Below are 26,142 nucleotides of genomic sequence, written 5' to 3' on the forward strand. Positions count from 1 at the left end.
TTCCAAGATTTCTATTTCGCATTTATTGCACGTTCATTGTTTGTGTAGTTAATTATTTACACAATTTATTGCTATGGAACTTTATACGTTTTGATACAATGAATCGTATTGTGTGATTGTGCATGGTTGTTTGTTAATTGTGATAGACTTGTCAAGTATGTGAACTTGGTGGTGAAACTGTGAAATTGATTGAGATGGTGTACCTTTGTAAAATAGAATAATTGAGGGTGTGAAGAGTTATTAGTGAAAACTTAATTATACTTAACCCTAATCCTTCACTAAACCACACACACAAAAATCCAAGCACGTAGTTCACAATTCTCTGGCAATCATCACCAAATCATTGGCAAGACATCACAAGTTTGATTCCCCTCTTTCTCTAGAATCATTCAAGGTAATTGTTTATAGATTATTGTAATACTTGTAAACCTAATTGATTATTTGATTGCATAAATTCTTGATTCTTGTAATATGTGCAAACCCTAGTTTTCATGTGATAGTTCTGTGTTTGATTGATGTTTGATTATTGTGAAATGGGTGTGGTTGATGTGGAATCATTGTTTGATGATTAAGATGCAAGATACGAAGAATGGACGATTGATAATTGAACAGTTCGTTGTGAAAATGTATGAATTAGGGTTTTGAGTCGTATGAAAACGTAACTGATATGATTCTTTTCTGTATTGGAATTCACGCTATTGTTAGTCTGAGTTATTATAATTGTCTGAGTTTTGATATGATATGTTAGTCCGACCTTGAATCTAATTGTCTGAGTTTATTATAATGCAAGCTGTCCGAATTTCTTATAGATGTGTATGATATCTGAGTTTTGCTTGTAAACATTGTCTGAGCTTCATGACCCTTATAAGTTGTCCGAGCTTTAAAACAAACACATGTGGTCCGAGATTAGGAATTGAGGCCCTTGTCCGAGTTTTATATGGACTTGATGTCCGAGTTTAATTAAATAAAGTTCTGTCCGAGTTAATTGAAGAAGCTAGGTCCGACTTTGTTGATAAGCAAGGGGGTCCGAGTTTGTTTGATCCTAACCTTGGTCCGACTTTCATAAAGGGGAAACCCCCCCCCCCCACTAGTCCGAGTTTTGTCTTGGGGAACCTTGTCCGAGTTTTGTGTGTGATATATATATATATATCCGAGTTTTGTGAAATGATGGCTTGCCCGAATTTTTTAATAACCCACATGAGGTCCGAACATTATAACACACTTGGTCCGATCTTTATTGAGTATCATGTGGTCCGAGTTTGTTAAGGTTTTGGTCCTAGTTTTGTATAATTTTTGATATTCGAATTTTATTTAATGATGCCGTACATTACATTGTCCGACTGTTATGAATGAGCATCAAAGTCTGAGTTCTAAAGATAGGCCTGTTTAGTGGTTAACATGTTAAGTTGTTAGCCTTGTTAAGTACGTATATAACTCTGTTAAACATGTAACTATGATTAACCTATTAACTGAGTTAAGCTTATTAACTCTGCTAGTATGTTAACCCTGTTAAGTGTATTGATGCGATTAACTGTTTATGTTGCATGATGATTAATTGCCAAACGCACTTTGTGACATTAAAACATATGTGATATCATTCTATACACGATAAGCACACAACACACCGTTGCTTGAATATCGAGGATTGTAAACCCTAACTGAATGAAGCATGTGCAATATATCCTAGGTCGTGTGTAACGGACTTAGACGATTAGCAAACCCTAGAAGCAATAACATACCGAGCAAACCAAGGTGAGTTCACACCCTTACTAAGGCATGGGATTCCCAAGGGCTTGGGAATGGGATTGAAGGAATAAGGTTGAATAGATTCGTACTGACACTAATACTAGACTACCATACCACTGTCCTCGGTTGTGCAGGACACATACTTGTGCTATTCACTGTCCTCGGTTGTGCAGGACACATACTTACAATCTACGTAGACTTATACTTACTACTATCCTCGGTTGTGAAGGATACTTATACTTACTACTATCCTCGGTTGTGAAGGATACTTATACTAAATTACTATCCTCGGATGTGAAGGATACTTATACTTATTACTATCCTCGGTTGTGAAGGATACTTATGGTTACGAATAGTCTAGTGGTTATACAACATGGGAAGCCCCCACCAATAGAACGTACTATCGGCCCAGTAGAGCCACATGTTACATACGAACTTACTATTACGCATTTACTTTCTGTGAACTCGCTCAACTAGTTGTTGATCCTCTGTTACATGCCTTGCAGGTCGTTAGATACATGAAGCTTGCACAGGGAGGAGCTGGTCGTTGTGGGCTTGGATCGTGGTTACCCTGTTAAACACTTTTGATATTTGATACTTGTTTACGATGGGTTTTATTTATACGCTTCCGCTAAACAAAGATAACTTTCTTATGATTTGGAACACCTTTCATATGGATTTGGTTTGGTTTAAATGACAATTACTTTTATTATATGTATTGTTCTGTATGATTGGTGGCTTGATCCTGGTCAGTCACGCTCCCAAGCGGTGATACTCCGCGGGTGGATTTTGGGGGTGTTATAGATTGGTATCAGAGCCATTGGTTATAGAGAACTTGGTTTTAATATGGGAAAACGTTTTTATTAAAACCGGACTATAACCAGAACAGTGCTCTCAACGATCCACAACGACGCTTCGCTCCATGTGCAAGACTCAACATACTAGGTAATAAGGTTTATGTTTATTGCCTACTTGCTAGAATTGCATAGAACTTTGCTCGTAGTATGCTTACATTACTTTGCTCACTACTTGTTATTGCTTGAGAACACCTACGTGCTTACACTCTTCTGTCATCGCACTATTCGCGAACCTCTCTCACTTACGTTACATTTGCTATGAAGATCATGGCCGGACATATCAACATGACACAAGCCCAGTTGACGGCACTCATTAACGAACGAATTGCTGCGGCACTGGCAGCCATACAAGCAGGAGGTCAACACGCTCAGTCACCTGCTTGCACCTTCAAAAATCTCAAGGATTGCCAACCTAGTACCTTCAGTGGAACTGAGGGGGTTGAAGGCCTCCTCCATTGGTTCGAGAGACTCGAAACTGACTTCGAGGTGCATGATTGCCCTGAGTCACGTAGGGTAAAGTTTGCTACTGGAACACTCGAAGGTGCTGCATTAACCTGGTGGAAAGCACATGCTCAGATGTTAGGGCTGGCAGCTGCTAATGCCACCCCCTGGAACGAGTTCAAGGACTTAATTAAGGAAGAGTTTTGCAGTCGAGAGGACATCCACAAACTTGAGGTAGAGTTCCTCAACCTACAGATGGTGGGGTCTGAAATTGAAGTTTATACGAGGAGATCAAACGAGTTAGCCACATTTTGTCCTACTATGGTAGACCCTCCCACCAAACGCATCGAATTGTATCTCAAGGGTCTGGTGCCCGAAATTCAGAATCATAAGACCACAGCTAACCTTGGCACTATCCAGCAAGCCACCCGACTGGCTCATCGTCTCACAGACCAGGTTGTAGAACAGAACAAACTACCGAAACGAGCTAAGACTGATACTGCATGTGCTTCTAGAGATAACAAACGCAAGTGGGATGAAAACCTGAGCACGGGATTAATTTTGGTCCAGCCTCTGACGCAGCAGCAAGAGATAGATGACTACCAGAGCCCCAGACAGCAGTTTTCTAGTAGTCATGGGCAGAAAAGATATCGAGGAATTCACCCATGGTGCAACAAATGTAACAGACACCACGGTGGCCAGTGCAACAGGGGTCGTTGCCAGCGGTGTCTCAAGATTGGTCATGAAGCTAAGGATTGTCGAAACTCACGTCCTGTAACTCAAGAACAACAACGACCGCCTCAATCTTCACAGAATCAGCAGCAACAACAAAGTTTTAAAGGATGTTTTCAGTGTGATGCTAAAGATCACTACAAGAGGCATTGTCCGCATATGAACCAGGACCAGACTCAGAACCACGACCATGGAATCAGGGACGACAATGGTGATAGCGTTGGGGGAAACAGAGGAAACAATGACGCCGGGGCCGTGCGTACGTGATTGGTCAGGGTGACGCAAGGAACGATCTTATCGTAATAATGGGTAAGTTTCTTCTTGTCGACTTCTATGTTACTATATTGTCTGATTCGGGTGTGAATACCAATTATATGTCTTTGAAAATTAGTCGAATGTTAAGACGTACACCAACTCCCTTGAACACCAAACCTGTCGTGGTGTTAGCTTATGGTACAAGCCTAGAGGCCACACATAGTTCAGGGTTGTAATATTATCCTCGCTGGGTAGACGTTCCCTATCGACTTCATTCCTATAGTTCTGGACAGCACCTACACCTCGCGCACCGTATCGCTTAGCTCCATCCGAATTGGAAGAACTATCGACGTAGCTACAAGAACTCTTGGATAAGGGATTTATCCGACCTATCTTTTCGCCTTGGGGAGCTCCAGTACTATTCGTGAAAAAGAAGGATGGCACTTTCAGAATGTGCATTGATTATCGCGAACTGAACAAGGTCACAGTGAAGAACCGCTATCCTCTTCCTCGTATTGACGACTTATTCGACCAGTTGCAAGGGTCGAGCTACTACTCCAAGATTGATCTAAGGTCTGGTTATCATTAGCTGAGAGTCCGGGCTTACGAACATTACGAGTTTCTTGTCATGCCATTCGGGCTTACGAACGCGCCTGCAGTCTTCATGGATCTTATGAACAGGGTGTGCAAACCCTATCTTGACAAGTTCGTCATTGCCTTCATCGACGACATTCTGATCTACTCCAAGAGTCAGGAGGAACACGAGCAGCACTTACGTCTTATCTTGGAACTCCTTCGAAAGGAGCAATTGTACGCAAAGTTTTCTAGATGCGACTTCTGGCTTCGAGAAGTCCACTTCTTAGGCCATGTGGTGAACAGGGATGGGATTCATGTCGATCCATCCAAGGTAGATTCGATACGGACTGGCCTGCACCGCGTACACCGACGGAAATACGCCAATTCTTGGGTTTGGCGGGATATTACAGGCGATTCATCAAAGACTTTTCGAAGATCGCACAGCCGCTTACTATGCTGACGCAGAAGGGTGTCACCTACCGTTGGGGAGATTCCCAGGAAACCGCTTTCAGTACTTGAAGGATAGGCTTTGCAGTGCACCTATTCTCTCATTGCCAGAGGGCACCGACGATTTCGTGGTCTATTGTGACGCATCGATACAGGGGCTTGGTTGTGTATTGATGCAGCGTGACAAAGTTATTGCCTACGCTTCGCGGCAACTCAAGGTTCATGAACGAAACTACACGACGCACGATTTAGAGCTGGGAGCTGTTGTTTTCGCGCTTAAGACATGGCGACACTACCTGTACGGTACCAGGTGCACGATTTACACCGATCACAGGAGTCTCGAGCATATTCTTAAGCAAAAGGATTTGAACATGCGTCAACGGAGATGGGTTGAACTACTGAACGACTACGAATGCGCCATCAAGTATCATCCAGGCAAGGCCAATGTTGTGGCCGACGCCCTTAGTCGGAAAGACACCTTACCTAAGCGCGTGCGAGCGCTACAGCTTACTATCCAGTCCAGTCTTCCTACACAGATACGAGCTGCTCAGATAGAAGCTTTAAAACCCGAGAATGTCATGGCCGAAGCCTTACGCGGCTCAAGGCAACGCATGGAACAAAAGGAAGACGGTGCCTACTATGTAACGGGGCGTATTTGGGTCCCACTTTTTGGCGGTTTACGCGAGCTGGTAATGGACGAAGCTCACAAGTCCCGCTACTCGGTACATCCAGGTTCGGATAAAATGTACCACGACCTCAAAACAACATATTGGTGGCCTAGCATGAAAGCCCACATCGCGACTTACGTCGGCAAGTGTTTGACATGTGCAAAAGTCAAAGTGGAATATCAGAAACCCGCAGGTCTACTGCAACAACCCAGGATACCACAGTGGAAATGGGAAGAAATTTCCATGGATTTCGTTACGGGCTTACCTAGATCCCAGCGTGGGAATGATACCATATGGGTGATCGTGGATCGACTCACCAAGTCTGCACACTTCCTGGCTATTAAGGAAACGGATAAGTTCTCCACTCTCGCAGACATCTATCTTAAAGAAGTTGTTTCGAGGCACGGAGTGCCAACCTCTATTATTTCGGATCGGGATGCACGATTCACGTCAGAACTATGGCAAGCGATGCACAAATCTTTCGGCTCACGGTTAGACATGAGCACAGCGTATCATCCTCAGACGGATGGGCAGTCTGAGCGAACAATCCAGACTCTTGAAGACATGCTTCGGGCATGTGTTATTGATTTCGGTAACGGCTGGGAAAAGCATCTCCCTTTGGTGGAGTTCTCATACAATAACAACTATCACACCAGCATACAAGCCGCTCCATTCGAGGCATTGTACGGACGTAAATGCCGGTCACCTCTCTGTTGGGCAGAGGTGGGGGATAGTCAAATCATGGGTCCAGAGATTGTAGTGGACGCCACGGAAAAGATTGCATAGATACGACAACGCATGGCGGCAGCACGCGACCGTCAGAAAGCCTACGCGGACAAGCGTAGGAAGCCTTTGGAATTTCAGGTCGGGGACCGGGTTTTACTAAAAGTCTCACCCTGGAAGGGTGTGGTTCGTTTTGGCAAAAGAGGCAAACTAAATCCGCGGTATGTCGGACCGTTCGAGATCATTGAGAAAATAGGCAAAGTGGCCTACAAGCTAAACCTACCAGCTGAACTCGGTGCAGTTCACAATGTTTTTCACGTGTCGAATCTGAAGAAGTGCCTGTCAGATGAGACTCTCATAGTTCCTTTCAAGGAACTCACTATCGACGAGCGGTTGCAGTTCGTCGAGGAACCAGTTCAAATCACGGACCGGGATGTTAAGGTCCTCAAAAGCAAGAGAATCCCTCTTGTTCGAGTTCGTTGGAACTCCCGACGTGGCCCAGAGTACACCTGGGAACGCGAAGACCAGATGACAGAAAAGTACCCCCAATTATTCGAAACCAATGCAACCACTACTAAGGCTGAAGCTACTACTACTGAATTTCGGGACGAAATTCCAAATCAACGGGGGGATGATGTGACACCCCAGGAAAACCAGTGAACAATACAGCTTACCTAGCTTCCTTAGTGAGTGCGTACCAAATTTCGGGACGAAATTTCTTTTAAGTTGGGGATAATGTGACAACTCGAATTTCCAAGATTTCTATTTCGCATTTATTGCACGTTCATTGTTTGTGTAGTTAATTATTTACACAATTTATTGATATGGAACTTTATACGTTTTGATACAATGAATCGTATTGTGTGATTGTGCATGGTTGTTTGTTAATTGTGATAGACTTGTCAAGTATGTGAACTTGGTGGTGAAACTGTGAAATTGATTGAGATGGTGTACCTTTGTAAAATAGAATAATTGAGGGTGTGAAGAGTTATTAGTGAAAACTTAATTATACTTGACCCTAATCCTTCACTAAACCACACACACAAAAATCCAAGCACGTAGTTCACAATTCTCTGGCAATCATCACCAAATCATTGGCAAGACATCACAAGTTTGATTCCCCTCTTTCTCTAGAATCATTCAAGGTAATTGTTTATAGATTATTGTAATACTTGTAAACCTAATTGATTATTTGATTGCATAAATTCTTGATTCTTGTAATATGTGCAAACCCTAGTTTTCATGTGATAGTTCTGTGTTTGATTGATGTTTGATTATTGTGAAATGGGTGTGGTTGATGTGGAATCATTGTTTGATGATTAAGATGCAAGATACGAAGAATGGACGATTGATAATTGAACAGTTCGTTGTGAAAATGTATGAATTAGGGTTTTGAGTCGTATGAAAATGTAGCTGATATGATTCTTTTCTGTATTGGAATTCACGCTATTGTTAGTCTGAGTTATTATAATTGTCTGAGTTTTGATATGATATGTTAGTCCGACCTTGAATCTAATTGTCTGAGTTTATTATAATGCAAGCTGTCCGAATTTCTTATAGATGTGTATGATATCTGAGTTTTGCTTGTAAACATTGTCTGAGCTTCATGACCCTTATAAGTTGTCCGAGCTTTAAAACAAACACATGTGGTCCAAGATTAGGAATTGAGGCCCTTGTCCGAGTTTTATATGGACTTGATGTCCGAGTTTAATTAAATAAAGTTCTGTCTGAGTTAATTGAAGAAGCTAGGTCCGACTTTGTTGATAAGCAAGGGGGTCCGAGTTTGTTTGATCCTAACCTTGGTCCGACTTTCATAAAGGGGAAACCCCCCCCCCCACTAGTCCGAGTTTTGTCTTGGGGAACCTTGTCCGAGTTTTGTGTGTGATATATATATATATATCCGAGTTTTGTGAAATGATGGCTTGCCCGAATTTTTTAATAACCCACATGAGGTCTGAACATTATAACACACTTGGTCCGATCTTTATTGAGTATCATGTGGTCCGAGTTTGTTAAGGTTTTGGTCCTAGTTTTGTATAATTTTTGATATTCGAATTTTATTTAATGATGTCGTACATTACATTGTCCGACTGTTATGAATGAGCATCAAAGTCTGAGTTCTAAAGATAGGACTGTTTAGTGGTTAACATGTTAAGTTGTTAGCCTTGTTAAGTACGTATATAACTCTGTTAAACATGTAACTATGATTAACCTATTAACTGAGTTAAGCTTATTAACTCTGCTAGTATGTTAACCTTGTTAAGTGTATTGATGCGATTAACTGTTTATGTTGCATGATGATTAATTGCCAAACGCACTTTGTGACATTAAAACATATGTGATATCATTCTATACACGATAAGCACACAACACACCGTTGCTTGAATATCGAGGATTGTAAACCCTAACTGAATGAAGCATGTGCAATATATCCTAGGTCGTGTGTAACGGACTTAGACGATTAGCAAACCCTAGAAGCAATAACATACCGAGCAAACCAAGGTGAGTTCACACCCTTACTAAGGCATGGGATTCCCAAGGGCTTGGGAATGGGATTGAAGGAATAAGGTTGAATAGATTCGTACTGACACTAATACTAGACTACCATACCACTGTCCTCGGTTGTGCAGGACACATACTTGTGCTATTCACTGTCCTCGGTTGTGCAGGACACATACTTACAATCTACGTAGACTTATACTTACTACTATCCTCGGTTGTGAAGGATACTTATACTTACTACTATCCTCGGTTGTGAAGGATACTTATACTAAATTACTATCCTCGGATGTGAAGGATACTTATACTTATTACTATCCTCGGTTGTGAAGGATACTTATGGTTACGAATAGTCTAGTGGTTATACAACATGGGAAGCCCCCACCAATAGAACGTACTATCGGCCCAGTAGAGCCACATGTTACATACGAACTTACTATTACGCATTTACTTTCTGTGAACTCGCTCAACTAGTTGTTGATCCTCTGTTACATGCCTTGCAGGTCGTTAGATACATGAAGCTTGCACAGGGAGGAGCTGGTCGTTGTGGGCTTGGATCGTGGTTACCCTGTTAAACACTTTTGATATTTGATACTTGTTTACGATGGGTTTTATTTATACGCTTCCGCTAAACAAAGATAACTTTCTTATGATTTGGAACACCTTTCATATGGATTTGGTTTGGTTTAAATGACAATTACTTTTATTATATGTATTGTTCTGTATGATTGGTGGCTTGATCCTGGTCAGTCACGCTCCCAAGCGGTGATACTCCGCGGGTGGATTTTGGGGGTGTTACACAGCCTCTCTATTCCTATGGGGTAGAGGTAAGGCTGTCTACATCTTACCCTCCTCAGACCCTACCTTAGCTTTGCTATTGGTGGGATTGACTGAGTATGATGATATGATGATGATCCAAAACTAGAGTAACACTGGGAGTGTGGGTAGGTGCCAAAAGGGAATACTTTTTTTGTATAAGGAGTTCGTGTTAAATATGATTAAACTTATATGTAACAATCTAACTTTTTCAATATGGCAGTGTAGCAGGTTGGTATGTGTTAAAACTTAAAATTACACTTGGGTGACTTTTGACTCGTTCAACCCTTCTGACACTTTTCCTTTTGACCCTTGTTTTGCCTATTTGACCCGTTAGAAATGAAAATATAACAGAAATTGACTTGATCAAAAGTAAATGGGTTGAAACTGACACCTCTATTAAAAGGTTATGGAAGGCCTAAGTATAAAAAATTCTCAATAAGAAAATGTATTACTACATACAAAAGGTTTGATGTATATATTGAAAGTCTAAAACAAGATGTGATCACTCTCCTTGTAACTTGTCTGCCGAAAACCAAGAAACTCTAGCATTATAAAACTAAGGGCCAGCTTATATTAGCTTATATTATGATTCTGAGAGAAGCTACCCTCTCTCTCTCTCACACACACACACATACACACGTGTATGTATGTGTGTGTGCATATAAATCAAGCTTTGGTACTGACCAGACTAAAATGAACGCATCAGTACTTCACGTGGAAAGACGAAGTAGTGTACCATAACGGTGATAGCCTTCATACTGATTTGCAGCGGAATCATCATAATGGTTTGGTTCCATATTAACAGTGAATCGATGATGAATGATAGTAGTGTGTGTGATGATGAATTTGAGAGGACAATTAAACGGTTAATTGTCTTGGTACCGAGATATGTTCCCGGCAACAGACATATATACATAAGGAATAGAAACGGTTGTGAAGGAGGTTGAGTTTTGGCGGGAGTAACCGCCATTTGAAACGGTACCAACCTACCGACACACCCTTTCGAATATATTATCACATACATACATTTAAGAATGATATATCCTAAGTTTAATACATGAAATACATATATATATATATATATATACGAATTATGTTTATGACTGTCTAATACTCTCCCCTAAACATGATTCTGTTTACGAGAGTATTTAAGGACACGTGCATTAGCATCGTCCATTGCTGCTCTTGCTCTGTTAAAATCAAACGTCCTTCTGGTCTGCCTCCTTTTGATTTCATTCCATCCATTGTCGATAAAGAGTGCATAGTGCTCCATTGGATTTTCAGCAACCACTTGACTCTCATCATGACCTGCATCTTGTTCAGCATCACCTCCTTCACTCCGGCTGCTTCTCGGATCCATCTTACTGCCCAGCACTTCCTTCTCATCTGTCACTTCTTTATCATAAACATTTGATTGAATGGTTTTAAATTTGTAGTAATAGACAAGGACATCCAAGTACATTGCGTACATAAGACACATTAATTCACCATCACTGTACTCAAAGCCTATATCTTTGGCCACCTTTGGCCACAGATTGTTTTCAGTCACTCTTCGATGCCCACCTTCCTTTTCTATTTCCAAATACATATCTAACAGACTCACTTTGCGATTGTTTGAGACATAAGCCGGAATTGGCCTTGTTGTCACCCCCAGTTTCTTCGTTATAAACCACTCCACCATCTCTTCAAACTTTGTTTGCAGAATAAACTTGTACTTTTTGACATATTCATCATCGTCCATCATGTCGAGTAAAGCCTTACAATCTAAAAATTCCTTGAATTTCATTGTTTGAAGTATCATCATGTTCCAGTCCGGTTCATTTGATGATATTTCCAGTCTTTCGAAGTAGTCATTCAGATAATTTGTTTTGAACTTCATAAACTCTGATTCTTTGTTCATCATATTCTGTTTCTCTACAACACCTATCTCATCTTCCTTTGTCAGTCCTGATCTCGGACTTATGTTATTGTTTAGGGGTACACTAAAGGTTGGAAAGAGTTTGCACTTATCACCGGTGAACTTCACCGTAAAACCAAGTGTAATTAACTGATCATAACTTAGAACATTTCTATCTATGTCTTGTGTATAGAATACACTTTGAACCCGGATCTTTTCTGCCCCTGAAACAATATCTACGACTCCTATACCCCGAATGAAATAAAACTGATTTTCACCAGTTTTTGTTTCAACATCGTTCATGCATTTAATGCGCTTAAACATATCAAGATTTCCAGAAAAATGATGTTTCAGAGTTTTGCTTACATACCACATTTCCGACCAAAATCCTCCGTCGGTTCCGACCACGAGATACTCTGTTTTCTGGCCATTTCTGTAATCTTCGTCTTCATCGTCACATTGTTGTTGCATACCAGTGTTTATAGCGAGACGTATTAATTGAGATTCTTCATCATCTTCTTTCTTTTTGCAGTTTGAAATTTGGTGACCAGGAACGTTACAATAGTAACATCGCTTCATCAGCCACTTTCGTTCCCGTCTTTCGTCTGAACAGTGTTGACATGGTAGTATTGTAGAAGATGCCCTGGGATCAGAATAACCTGGTGCTCTGATACCACTATGATAGCCTTCATACTGATTTGCAGCGGAATCATCATTATGGTTTGGTTCCATATTAACAGTGAATCGAGAATGATAGTAGTGTGTGTGATGATGAATTTGAGAGGACAATTAAACGGTTAATTGTCTTGGTACCGAGATATGTTCCCGGCAACAGACATATATACATAAGGAATAGAAACGGTTGTGAAGGAGGTTGAGTTTTGGCGGGAGTAACCGCCATTTGAAACGGTACCAACCTACCGACACACCCTTTCGAATATACTGTCACATACATACATTTAAGAATGATATATCCTAAGTTTAATACATGAAATACATATATATATATATATATATATATATATAGGTAGAGGATCCTGTAAAAAGTGCTCAAAGTGTGAGAAGTGTGAGAAGTGTATTATAACACTATATATAATGCTATATAACACCATATAAACACCGTATAACAATATGTAACACCATATAATACCATATAACACTATGTAACATTATATATCATTATATAACAAATATAACACTATAGTTTGTCTGATAGCATGTCTATGATAGATGTATAGTGTTATATTTGTTATATAATGATATATAGTGTTACATAGTGTTATATGGTATTATATGGTGTTACATATTGTTATAAGGTGTTTATATGATGTTATATAGTATTATATATAGTGTTATAATACACTTCTCACACTTCTCACACTTTAGGCCCTTTTTACACTATCCTTACCCTATATATATATATATATATATATAGAGAGAGAGAGAGAGAGAAAGTATAATGTACAAAAACCCTTAACCTACATTAACGTACGACAACTAGCGTAATTAGAGTCCATGCGTGATTATTAACAAGGTTTCATAAAATGAACTAGCGTAATTAGGGTCCAATGCGTGATTATCTTACAAAAATGATCCCATGCGTTATTTTTGTGTCCCATGCGTGATTAGGGCCGGATCCGACGGTTCCCTGCTTCGCGTATGTGATGTACGATAACACTTAATGTACGTTAACCCCTCCCTATATATATATATATATATATATATATATATATATATATAGGGTAGGGATCCTAAGAGAAGTCCACCCTATATGAGAAACTTGAGAAGCATTCTGGACCACACATTTTTCTAAGCCTTTCGTAATATACACATATGTATAGTTTAAAATTGACTATATACATATGTGTATTATATAGTCAATTTTAAACTATACATATGTGTATATTACGAAAGGCTTAGAAAAATGTGTGGTCCAGAATGCTTCTCAAGTTTCTCAACTAGCCTATCACTTCTCACATGATCCTTATCCTATATATATATATATATATATATATATATATATATATATACTATGTATAATATACATATCCAAAGGACTTCTTAAAGTCATTGAAATTTCCTTAAAACACTTTTAAAGCATAATATACAACCCTCTAAAGCACAATATAATTTACAATCCCAATTATACCCTTCACCCAGAAAAAAACACACGGATACACAAATCAATTTTAGGGTTTCTCATTCTCGTAGCATTGTATCCGCCCCCGTAGAGCTGCTTTCTCTCCAGGCGATTCAAAAGGAGATCTAGGGTTTCAAAAGGAGATCTAGGGTTTCTCTGGGCGAAGCAAGATCTGGCTTTCTCAATGACACCAGATCAATGAATCTCTCTCTATACGACACCCAATTGACTGAGTTTGAAGGTGGTGAAGGGTTCGAATTCGATTTTAGGGTTTTTAAGATGCACATCGCCAGATCTAGGGTTACGAAATCTTTTTTTCACCTCCTTTCTCTACACCTCATACCATCACAGGTGCGTATATGTTCTTTATAAATGATTATGCTTTTATATTTCATATTATTTGGTCTTAATCTGTGCAGTTAGTGTGACAATGAATTAGGGTTTTCACTTTGGGGGAAACTTTGCAACATTTTCAGATTCGGCTGATTTTTTCTCATCAGGTTCGGTTTTTGTGATTTCAAGTTACCAGTTGTGATGTTATCTAATTATTCATGGTGTTTTAGGAGTTATTTGATTTAATACGTAATGTATTTAATATGTGATTTCAAGTTACCAGTTGTGATGTTATCTAATTATTCACTGTGTTATCTAATTGTTCATGTTTATACTGAACAATTTTGAAAACGATCTCATGTATTATTTGGTAGATGATATTTATTTGATTGTGTGAAAGTTCTGATCGTTTAGCATGTTGTGAAGCTGTGTAGTCATCGTGTTTGCAGTTTTTTTTTATTAAGTTGTTGGTAATATATTTGTGGCAGTTTATATAGGGTGTTAAAGTGAAAGGGAAGCATAATGACATGGAGGATTTAGAGAGGCAAGAACACACGTCAGAAACGAATAGCAAAAGCTGAAACAGTTAGACGCTGAGCTGGAACTATAAAACGTTCCACCATATGAAACTCCCCGAGAGCAAATTGTAAGTCGAATTTATTTCACTCAAATGTTTATGCATCTGAAAATATTTATTTTAATATTCGAAAAAATTACTTTATATTTGCAGGAAAAGTTAGGTGCTGAAATATTGGAGCTGGAAGCTTCTGCAAGAGAGAAACGACATCAAAAGAAAGAAAAAGAGTAGCTTTTAGAACGAAATAAACAATTAGCAAGGCAAACCGCAGATAGGTGAATAATCTGTTCTATGCCATGTCAGCATTGTATGCGCGTAATAATCTTCTTTGACGCCCGGTTTAATATTTTCACATGTATCTTTTGTAGATTAAGGGAGATGGAAAATATTAAAAATAAATGTTTACAGGCGTTAAAAATTCTGAAGCTGAAAAAATCTTTGATGCTTATCAATGGGTACAATCACACAAACATGAGTTTAAGAAGGAGGTGTAGGGGCCTGTATTAATTGAGGTTACTTCATGTTGTGTTTTGAATTTTCAGTATGGATATGTTTTTATTATTTATTTTCTTAAATTAATTTTTAATCGTGCTTCAGGTCAACATTTCAACCCAGCTTCATGCTTCATACTTCATACTTAGAGAGTCATGTTCCTTGTTACATTTGGAAGGTACCTTAAAATTTTGAAATTTTCAGTATGGATATTTATATTTATTTTCTCGTTGTCTATCGTTTAATTCTTTTTTCTGTCTAAACGCAGGCTTTTATCACACAAGATTCTGCTGACCGTGACCTCTTGTTCAGAAACCTTAAGTCATTTGATGTTGCCATATTTAACCAGGTTGCTAATGGAAATCGCAACCCAGAGCCATTTAATATTTCTCAAGAGGCAAGTGATGTAGTTTTTATTTGATATTATACGCTTCTTATGCAAGGCTTAAAAAAATGGAAACGAGTTTAGAGGCGTTTTCACTTCGCCTCACGAGGCGTAAGCCTCGAGGCGAACCGAGACGTAAGCCCGAGGCGGAATTGAAAAATAAATATAAATATTATATATCTTATAAAAATAGTAATACTAACTAAATTAATCATCAAATTCATCAAAATAATAAAAAAACACGCACAAAAAGACATAAACTGCTTAAAATTGATACAAAAACGCAAAAACATCAAAAACATCAAAAACAAATATCTAAAACCTCCAAGACGCAACCTTTTTAGCGCCTCAGCCCCTTTGAGGCGCACAAACAGTATAAACCCCCTGAGGTCAGAATCGTTTTTTGGCCGTTTCGCTTTGAGGCGCGCCTCGAGGCGCACACCTCAACCGTTTTTTAAAACCATGTTCTTATGGAGCTAATTTGTTTCCAATCTGATGAAACAAGCAGATGTTATCCATGGGCCTATATTCAAGGCTTGACCAAGTTTTTGACGCTCCACATGTTGTCAAAGAAGTTTTGATTGGGCAAGCGGGTCTTGAACGTTGAGTATGTTTTTGACTTTTTGTTCATATCCAGTTTAGGTTTTTTTTTTTAATATTTATAATAACGGTATGCTAAAGCATGCTGATCTTGTATAATTGTACCAGTACATAGGGTCTAAAAAGAGTGATGAGCTACCATATTATTGGATTTTGAATAGAAAATAAATATTATTAGTTAATTACCAACTAAAAGGATTCAGTTGTTGATTTGGAGAATCTTAAATCGCTTGAAATATTTAATAAACAAGAAACCAATAGCTGTTCAACTACCTCACACTCTCTAAGGCGACTGCTTATCTGCAACTACCGCATCATGTACTCTCATTGAATCGCTAATTCTAATGTCATGCCCATCTATTGGTTCTGACGGACTCTTGTCTCTCCGCCAGCTTAAAAATTTGACATCGCTCGATCTTTCCTACACGTTCTTAACCAATTTGCAGCCTGTATTAGCCTCCTGTCTGCAGTTAAAGGTTTATTTTCTGGATGCTGAAATTTTTTTTGTTTTTTGTTTTAGTTTTACACAGTAAAATACCATTTTCGTCCCTGAGGTTTGGCCAGTTTTGCAACTTTCGTCTAAAGGTTTTGTCGCATTTGGATCCAAAAGGTTTGAAATCTTGCCACTTACATCTGGCTCGTTAACGCCATCCATTTTTCTCCGTTAAGTCGGGGATATTTTTGTTTTTTCTCCGTTAAGGGTATTTTGAATACTTGTATATTATGCAAAATGCTTGTACATAAAGTGAAAAAGACCGAATTGCCCTTTAAGTTAACAAATAAGACGGAAATATCCCTGACTTAACGGAGGAAAATGGATAGAGTTAACGAGCCGGATGAAAATTGCAAGATTCTAAACCTTTTGGATCCAGATGTGGAATAACAAACCTTTGGACGAAAGTTGCAAAACTGGCCAAACATCAGGGACGAAAATGATATTTTACTCTATTTTATATTTCTGGTCTTTGGCTTATGAGTTTCACTGTTTTTTTTTGTAAGGTTTTAAAATTTCAAGCATGCACTCGTGTCGAACCTCTTTACAAAGACGCGGCTCTCCCGACCCTGCGGGAATTGAACTTATCGTACGGGACCTTATGTCAGGCTTCCATAGAGGAGCTTCTTGCTTGCTGTACTCATTTAACTCACGTCAGTTTGAATGCATGACCTAAACTGGCGTTTTAGTGCTGATTGGGCATATCTATCATCTATGGGCTCTAACCAGCCTCAACGATTTTTACAAAATCTCAACTGTGTTGGTTGTCCAAATATCAAGAAAGTACTCATCCTGTCAGTTGCTTGGTTTTCTAATTTGTCATCGTTAAACATTTCGTTATCTGCATATTTGAAAGAAGTTGATGTGGCCTGTATTAATTTATGCTTTCTCAATCTCAGGTATTATATTTTATTGTTGTAATGCTCTAATAACTTAAAAGGCTAATTTTTACATGCTTTCCACTTCAGCAACTATAGCTCATTGGAAATCTTGAAGCTCGACTACCCAAGATTAACTAGCCTCTTTCTGCAGGTATGCATCATATTAGTTCTCATTTTTTTCTGGGACAACCCAAATTACAAAGTGTTAAGGGCGTTGATAAACCATTAAAACCAATCCAATCACTCAAATCGAAGCAAGTCGATCAGTTTGAAATGTGTATGGTTCAGTTCACAGTTTCGTTCTGGCGGTTTGACAGTTACACAGCATGCGCCATCTTTTTTTTTTTCATTTTAGGAATATATAATTATGTATATGTTTTATATTTACGAACTATCTTTATAGTTCAAACAATTTTAATACAATTTACTAATACCTTTTATATGAGTAACAAGTGAGTTAACCTGCAACAGTGGATTCACCTGATTATTATGTTGTCAAAAGCCCACAAAGCCTGGAGCCTAGGCGTTTAAAAGGCGAGAGCTTTTTTAAGCTTGGTGTATAGTATATTTCTAGGGGTTTTAGGCATGTTAAAGGTTTGTTTAGGGCTACGTTTGGCTGGAATTTTGGCCAGAAAATGCCCTGAAGCATCACCTGAAAGCTCACATTTCAGGCCGCAACACATTTGGTGCGCTGGGCTGCGCCTGAGCACCTAGGGGTCTTTTGAACATAGATTGTGTGTTCTTGTATAGTGCTCTTTAAATTTTTAATATTAGGTTTTCGAGATCTTCCATTTGCGACCTGGCTGCTAGATTTTATTCTTTAATGTAAATCTGAACCAACATGCCATGATGTAGATTTGCTAACTAGGAACATGAAAAGTGTTGATAGGAATGATTTTGGTAGTGATAGACTCCAAAGACAAGGAAGCGAGTTGTGACAAACCGTCCCAGCGAGTTATGAGTTAGAAATATGAATCCTTTGTATGTCCTTAATTACGAGGAAAGTTATAACTTTCATGATTTGGAATTGGAGCTTATTTTATTGGCCTGCTACTTTGGGACCTAGGGATGTTCATCAGTATGATATATCTCAGTTTGGGGATTTTTCAACCCAAAATGAAAAGAAAACGAATTTCTTTGTGATGCACATCCCATATCGCGTATAAAGAGGTACAAATTTTCACTTATTAGTTGTTAATGATGACCTGCTAATAACTTTCTCCTGTCTTTAAGTTGATTAAGAGGTTATTAAGTTAGCCTATTACCGGCTTAGTACGTGTTGAAATGCTTTGTGCTTTTGTTATAATGTTCATAATCTTAAGTGATGGAAATCCAATGATTTATCATATATCGAATGGTCCTGCTCATTTGGTGATTTTACCAGGAGCTAAAACATAGAATCGAGCGAGTGAAGGAGAAAAGCTGCAAAGATGGAGTCTTAACATCCGAAATTGAATTCAGTGATGAATTGATGGCGATACGGAAAGAATTTGTCACCATTCACGGCGAGATGGTGCTTCTTAAAAACGACTCCTTAAATTTTGCAGGTACAAATGAGTCGGGTCAAAATGATAATTCCTTTATCCATTACATATCATTTGAATAAACCTTTCTATTTGTTTTGGGTTTATTACAGGTATCATCAAGATATTAAAAAAGTATGACAAACGAACGGGTGGATTACTGCGTGTACATTTCACACAACTTGCTCTTCGTCAACCATTTTTCACAACGGAACCTCTTACAAGATTAGTCCACGAGTGTGAAGAGAATCTAGACCTCCTCTTCCCTTTAAAAGCGGTAGTTGAATCTTTTTAAACATATGATTGTTTTTATACGACGGTTATGTGGATCTGATTTTCGAATTCTAATCCAAAACTCATCTTTTTATGGATGTGTAAAATTTTAATGTCAATTTAAGAAAGTCATACATCAGTTGCTTAAAGGTTGTTACACTTCTACTTTTGCCATTGTTTTCACTTTTCTCCTTATTGGTCATTTGTTCTGCTATCTTCTAACTTTAAACAAGAATCCTTTAGTATCTAACCAGAAACAACACTTTGGATTAGCCAAATGTGAAGTGGCCTTTGGGTTGGCAAACAGAAGGTTACCCTGGTCCACATGTATTATTCATGATCCTTTATTGTAAGCCTATACACCTTTTGTTGCACTTAAATGTGATTACAATTATAGGCAACCGTTTTAAACCGTCCCGTACATAGCCCTAAACTCACCAACCTAAGTGATATGTTTCCCGCCGCATCGCGCGGGTAAACGGCTAGTATATATATATATATATATATACGAATTATGTTTATGACTGTCTAATAAACGGGAATTACCTTACATGCAGTGTCAAATCCAAAACTTGTAGGAACCTCTTTGCATTTCAAGTCACCATCGATAGTCTTTGGACATCCTATCACTCGGGTCTTCAACTTTTTACTCCTGTAGGATACAATAATCAAACGATGCAGCAAGGACCAGCTATAAGACTACATGGTATGGTGATGGACCATCCTTGGAGGATGGTCCGCCACGTAGGCGACACGTCACAATCCTCACTAAGATGCTCCATCCTCCAAAACTACAAGGCATGGTAGGATGATCCTAGTCATAGTCCTCACCATGTTTTTTTTATTTTTTTATTATTTTATTTTTTTTTAACATTTGACAAATATACTAATAAAATATTTTCATTAATATTAAACCCACATTACATAAATATTAAAAAAAAACATAAACTTAAAAAAAAAGACTTAATAAAAATAAACATAAAGTTAAATAATTTGATGCTTTTTCATGATGTCGTCTTGTAGTTTTTTCAACATCGAACGTCTCGGCTCGGGTTCGTTCTCGACATTAATCATCATTATTTCCCATTCCTTAAGCCGAATTTTTTCATCGGAGATTCGGATTTTCTCATTCGACAATCGGACCTTTTCTTTTAACTTCTCGTCCGATGCACGGCTTTTTTCTTCGACGGCCCGCTCCTTCGTCTTCGACTTTTGGGCCGATATGTCGTTGTACACTTTTAGGTGTTCCATAAACTCAACCATGTTCGGGTCCACCGTTTCCTTTCCTTTTCCCTTGGCCCGCTCCTTTTTTGTTTTGTCTCGGCCCGGTGGACGGTCGGGTTCACGTACGTTATACTCGTCTTCGTCATAGTCGGCGTCATCATTTAAGTTAATGTGACACCTCGCGTCCGACCCACCGGCGCTTAAACTACCCGTTTCCGATGTTTTTTGGCGTTTCGCCATCGCCACCTCGTTAGGAATGGGCGACCATTTTGGGTCGTCTTTTAGAACCATCCACGCGCGAACGTGAGGAAAGTTGGAACCATGATTTTGTTTATACTTTTCCAATGCCATTTTGAACACATCTTCGTCGTTCCACCCGCTACGACGGTCACTTGTGTATAATTTGTTATACTCCGCGCAAAACCGATTAACGGTCGTGTTCAACTTTCGCCACTTCGAGGAAACCGAGTCGATATCTCTATACGGGCCTTGGTCCATCATGGCGAGAAACTTGGTCAATACTTTGGACCAAAACCCGTCACCCGGTTGATTGTTACCTATAAAAAAACGAACAAATAAAATTAAATAAACAAAACATATAAAATAATAAAAAAATTACTTACTGTTATGAACTAAAAAATTAAAAAACCTAAACTAAAAAATAAACTAAAAATTAAAAAACTAACTGTTAAAAAATTAAAAAACCTAAACTAAAAAATAAACTAAAAAACTAAACTAAACATAACCTACTGTTAAAAAAATTAAAAACTAAACTTAAAAAATATTAAACTAAACTTTAAAAAAATTAAAAACTAAACTTTAAAAAAATACGAACCTTTTACCGGGTTGTCGGAAGTGCCAATGAAAGCCTTGGCTAATGCTTCTTCTTCGATTGGGGACCATTTAATCGCCTTCGGTTTCGACGCTTCATCACCCGCTACTTGTTTCCCTTTGTTTCTTTTTCCTTTCCCTTTTGGCGGTTGGGTTTCGGGCACAATCTCCACATCATCTTCGGGTTCGGATTGAACGGGGGGTGTCGGGATCGGTTGGGGTTGAACGGGGGGTGTCGGGATCGGTTGGGGTGGAAAGTTCCAAGCACCCCGCATCATCATTTGTTGAAGAGCTTGGTTTTGGGAGATTTGAGTGAATTGGTTGGGCGATTGTTGGAATGACGCAAAAGCGTTCGATGAAAATTGGGAGAATTGGTTCGGTTCTAGCGTTGGATAATACCCCGGAACCGAAAAAACATTTGGTTGGGTCGGATTAGTGGGAGTATTCGGGTTGTTCGAAGGCGTGTTGGGAGTATCGGGGTTGTTGAACGGATCCATGAAAATTATGTGGAAGAAGACAAGCATTTGTATTTGAATCATCACCACCTATAACTACAAGCCCGTCCAAATCAAGCTTCAATGCTATGTCTTCAGCTTGTTTGAACTGCAACCAGTACCCAAATTTTCTACTTTCACTTCATAGTTGTTAAAAGCCATCGCCTCTTGCGCCTAGGCCCAATTTCTTAGTGAGGCGAGGCAATTGCGCCTTAAGTCAAGGAAATTGCGCTTTAATTCTCCATGTGATGGTTCATGTGCAGATTCCGGCCAAATTTTCTAAATTCCGGCAAGATTACAGCTAGATTTCTACTTTTATCTAACGAAACTACTTTTATACACTAATAAACTAGCATTTTATAACTTTTGGTATTAAATATTAAATGCTATATAATAGCTTTAGTTTATTTTATTTGAAGAATAGTATTAATTTTCTATTATACAAAAACATTTTAATTTTTTTGTTGTGCGCTTTTTTTTCTCGGGCCCACGCTTTTTTGCGCCTTGCGCCTAGGCCCCATGCGAGGCCGATGCGCCTTGGGTACGCCTAACACCTTTAATAACTATGTTGCACTTCATTAATAAAACTGATCGTGTTTACATGGATATTAATAACTGCAAAATCTGAAACATATAAGGCATGGTTCAATGACTGACACCTGTTCTGGAGTCTCAATCTTGTCTCTTCCACTACAAATCATATCAAAACCTCCCTGATTGATGCAGTAAATTAAACAAATCAACAAATTTAACAAAAAATCCATACAATTCAGATGAGTAATTTATCAATATTCTACCTGATTTCTGTAAGGGTATATATACTCTGGAGTCAAGACTACATATTTTCCCTTCATGATGCCAGCTGGCCCACCCCTGAATCCATACACTGTACTTCCTTTGCACCGTTCCTGCAAGTAATCTACACCGAGAACGAGAAAAAAAATATTAGATACAGAAATAGGGAGAGGATCATGAGAAAACTACATCTAAATGAGAAAACTAACTAAAAAAGCCTAAAATAAAGCTAAAAAACATACCAAATTTTTTTTTTTTTTACAATTCTTTATAAAAAAATCGCTAGTTTTTATGCATGGAAAAAAATTTTCAAAAAAAAAAAAAACTTTTTTGTTGTACTGCACATGTGCATTATAAGGGTACTACACATGTGCACTATATCCGTAATAGTGCACATGTGTAATACAACAAAAAAAAAAAAATTTTTTTGAAAATTTTTTTCCATGCATAAAAATTAGCGATTTTTTTATAAAAATTTGTAAAAAAAAATTGGCATGTTTTTTAGGCTTTTTTTAGTTAGTTTTTTGGTTTTCTCATTTAAACTAGTTTTCTCATGGTCCATCCTCTACAGAAATATATAATAAACATAATTCAACTAAATAAACAATAGGCAATGAAAGTATGAAAGTCGAACCGAAAATCCCAGATATAACATTGTGTCCTCCTGGAGCTTGCCCGGCGGACAAAACAACTCCTATCTTCAAAGGTGTTCCTCGTTCATTAGATTCACTAGGTACCAACATTGCTGATGGTTGCCCAAATAGTGATGGAAAAAGTTTTGCAATTTCATCTAAAACATTAAAACAAACAAAATTTGAAGTTGAAATCCTTCTATGGCAACTTAAAATAGCAGAATCTTTGATGTTTCAGCAAGCTTATGTTATTTTGTAATATTGAGTTTGGGTAAATTAGTTAAATTGTAATTGATCAAGGGCGTATAATGTAAATATGAGTAAACGAACTTTAATAGTTCAACTCAGTGTGTTAAAACTTAAAAGGGTTATTTAACTATAACTATGTATAAGCCATCAATTAGGTTGTTTAAAAAGCTCGCAGCTAGCTCAAACCTTCCTCGAAAAAGTCGTTTGTAAATCAGCCGAGCCGAGGCGAGGTAGGCATGACTCATTTGCTTGCGCGTTTGGCGTTTAAATCAAAGCTTAAATTAATTACATGTAAATTATAAATCTTTTGTTTGAAGATTCTACGCTATGTGTAGGCTAAAAATATAATTTTTGTTTATATATATGTGTGTGTGTGTGCGCGTGTGTGTGTGTAAAATACATTTTTTAAAAATAAATGAGCTGGCTTGAGCTCAACATTCCGGCTCGTTTTAAATAAACGGGCCAAGCCAGTTCGGTTTGTAAACAAGCCCGAGCCGAGGTATGCTCGACTCATAGGCTCATTTAAACTAAAGCCCAAATTTATATACACACATATACATATATACACACATATATAACACTAATTTTTTATATATAAAAAATAAATTCTTTTGTTGACAAGTTCATTCTAATCTTTTATCTATATGTATAGGTTGTTGGTGAGGTGATATTTGTCTTGTTTTACCATGTACTCCTTCACCACTCATGCTATATTGGTAGCTTCATACGTGCACACACACACCGCATGTGCTATTTATATATTTGTTAGATGTTTTAAAGCCGATGGTCTCACTGGAAGCAGTCTCTCTATCCCCAAGAGTAGAGGTAAAGTGTGCATGCATCCCACCCTCCCACACCCTACCAATTGATCCGCTATTGGTGGGATTTTACCATAGTTGTTAAAAGCCATCGCCTCTTGTGCCTAGGCCCAATTTCCTAGCGAGGCGAGGCAATTGCGCCTTAAGTCAAGGCAATTGCGCTTAAATTCTCCATGTGATGGTTCATGTGCAGATTCCGGCCAAATTTTCTAAATTCCGGCAAGATTATAGCCAGATTTCTACTTTTATCTAACGAAACTACTTTTATACACTAATAAACTAGCATTTTATAACTTTTGGTATTAAATAGACGATCTTAAATGTTATATAATAGCTTTAGTTTATTTTATTTGAAGAATAGTATTATTTTTCTATTATACAAAAATATTTTAATTTTTTATTGTTGTGCACTTTTTTTTCTCGGGCCCACGCTTTTTTGCGCCTTGCGCCTAGGCCCCATGCGAGGCCTATGCGCCTTGGGTGCACCTAACGCCTTTAATAACTATGGATTTTACTGGGCATGGTTGTTATTGTTGTTGAAAAGTTCATTCTACTGGTATGCGAAAATATAAAGGAAAATTTAAATAAATAAGTTGGGTCGAGTGTTTATGAGTCTGGCTTGGGCTCAACTTGTTAAATGATTGGGTCGTAAACAAGCCAAGCCAAGCACGAGCCTAGGCTCGCTTAGCCCTACAAATATAAGATGACTTGAGATGTTTATACTTAATCATCAACATGTAAAAAAAAATCAACCTAACTAACTAAACAATCGAACTCTAGTTTCATCAACCAATGAAATACATACACTCCAGAAGAATCACAATTCGCTTTCACATACACAAAAAAAAAGGAAATTTGAAATGAGTAAATAACCTGGATTTCCAGCAGCAGAGCTAGCAGGACCATCGACGACTTTGAAAGGGTTTCTGAAAATGGAAGGGAGAGCAAGAGGATGATCGAGACGGCTGTTCTGAACTTCACTGTAGACGGAAGTCAAACGGCTAGTCATCGGAGACTTACCACCGCAGTTAGGAAGCGGAGCCATTGATAGTGGACACTTGCTTGCTTGCTTGCTTGGGGTTTCTGTTTCTGCGTTTGCCTTCGAACAATGGAAAATATCACAAGTAGTGAAATCAACGAACAAAACTTTATGATATTTTAGCAGATGCTTGCGTTAACGGACGTCCAATCAGGTTTTTGCTACTTTTCCTTAATGTTTTAAAAACCGGTTTAAATCGGCCACTTAAACCGGATGTCGGATACTTGGCCGGCATGAATCATACCGGTAAATTAGGAAAACAACAAAGAAGTTGTACCGCCGGTAAATTAGGTTATACCGGTTTAAACCGGTATAGCGTTACCAGTTCATACCAGGCCAAATGTCAAAATTTTGAACTTTTAATTTTTAAGTGCATAAAAAAGTGACTATTTACCTTCTTAGTTAAACTGTAAAACTTAGCGCACACAGTTACAATTTACATTGATCAAACTTCTTCCTTACTCAAAGATAGAAAATCATTGGTGTTTTCAAATTAAGTTCTTCAGCCGATCATCTAGATTTACCTTTTTTTGAATTTTGTTCAATCATTCATGTTGTTAATTGTTACAATGTTTGCTAATTGCTATATAATGGGTATTTAATCATCTACTTTTGGATTATTTTTTGATTATAGATTAATTTTTGGAATATTTTTTTATTATGTAATGGTGTAGTTTTGGATTATTTTTTGAGTTGAAATTAT

The 26,142-nt window shown here is 38.2% G+C and overlaps 2 protein-coding genes across 2 annotated transcripts in view; both read right to left on the reverse strand.

Moving 5' to 3' along the window:
• LOC110865068 (pyrophosphate--fructose 6-phosphate 1-phosphotransferase subunit beta) overlaps positions 1-25,571 on the reverse strand; it is a 29,119-nt gene extending 3,548 nt beyond the window's left edge. Inside the window, exons 1-6 of the mRNA XM_022114272.2 lie at positions 25,274-25,571; positions 23,336-23,491; positions 22,704-22,825; positions 22,566-22,619; positions 21,912-22,015; positions 19,904-20,012 (exon numbers count right to left, since the gene is read on the reverse strand). Of these exons, the coding sequence (XP_021969964.1) occupies positions 19,904-20,012; positions 21,912-22,015; positions 22,566-22,619; positions 22,704-22,825; positions 23,336-23,491; positions 25,274-25,445 (717 nt within the window). The 5' untranslated portion in view covers positions 25,446-25,571. The remainder of the gene's footprint in view (positions 1-19,903; positions 20,013-21,911; positions 22,016-22,565; positions 22,620-22,703; positions 22,826-23,335; positions 23,492-25,273) is intronic.
• LOC110865059 (glutathione S-transferase T3-like) lies at positions 20,314-21,848 on the reverse strand. The gene is made up of 2 exons (XM_022114262.2): positions 21,417-21,848; positions 20,314-21,138 (listed from the first exon to the last, which is right to left on the reverse strand). Exons 1-2 carry the CDS (start codon positions 21,691-21,693, stop codon positions 20,342-20,344), a joined length of 1,074 nt encoding a protein of 357 aa, XP_021969954.1. The 5' UTR covers positions 21,694-21,848; the 3' UTR covers positions 20,314-20,341.
• Positions 25,572-26,142: the final 571 nt, after the last annotated feature.

This window comes from Helianthus annuus, chromosome 1, assembly GCF_002127325.2.
Source record: "Helianthus annuus cultivar XRQ/B chromosome 1, HanXRQr2.0-SUNRISE, whole genome shotgun sequence".
In the NCBI taxonomy this organism is placed as follows: Eukaryota; Viridiplantae; Streptophyta; class Magnoliopsida; order Asterales; family Asteraceae; genus Helianthus; species Helianthus annuus.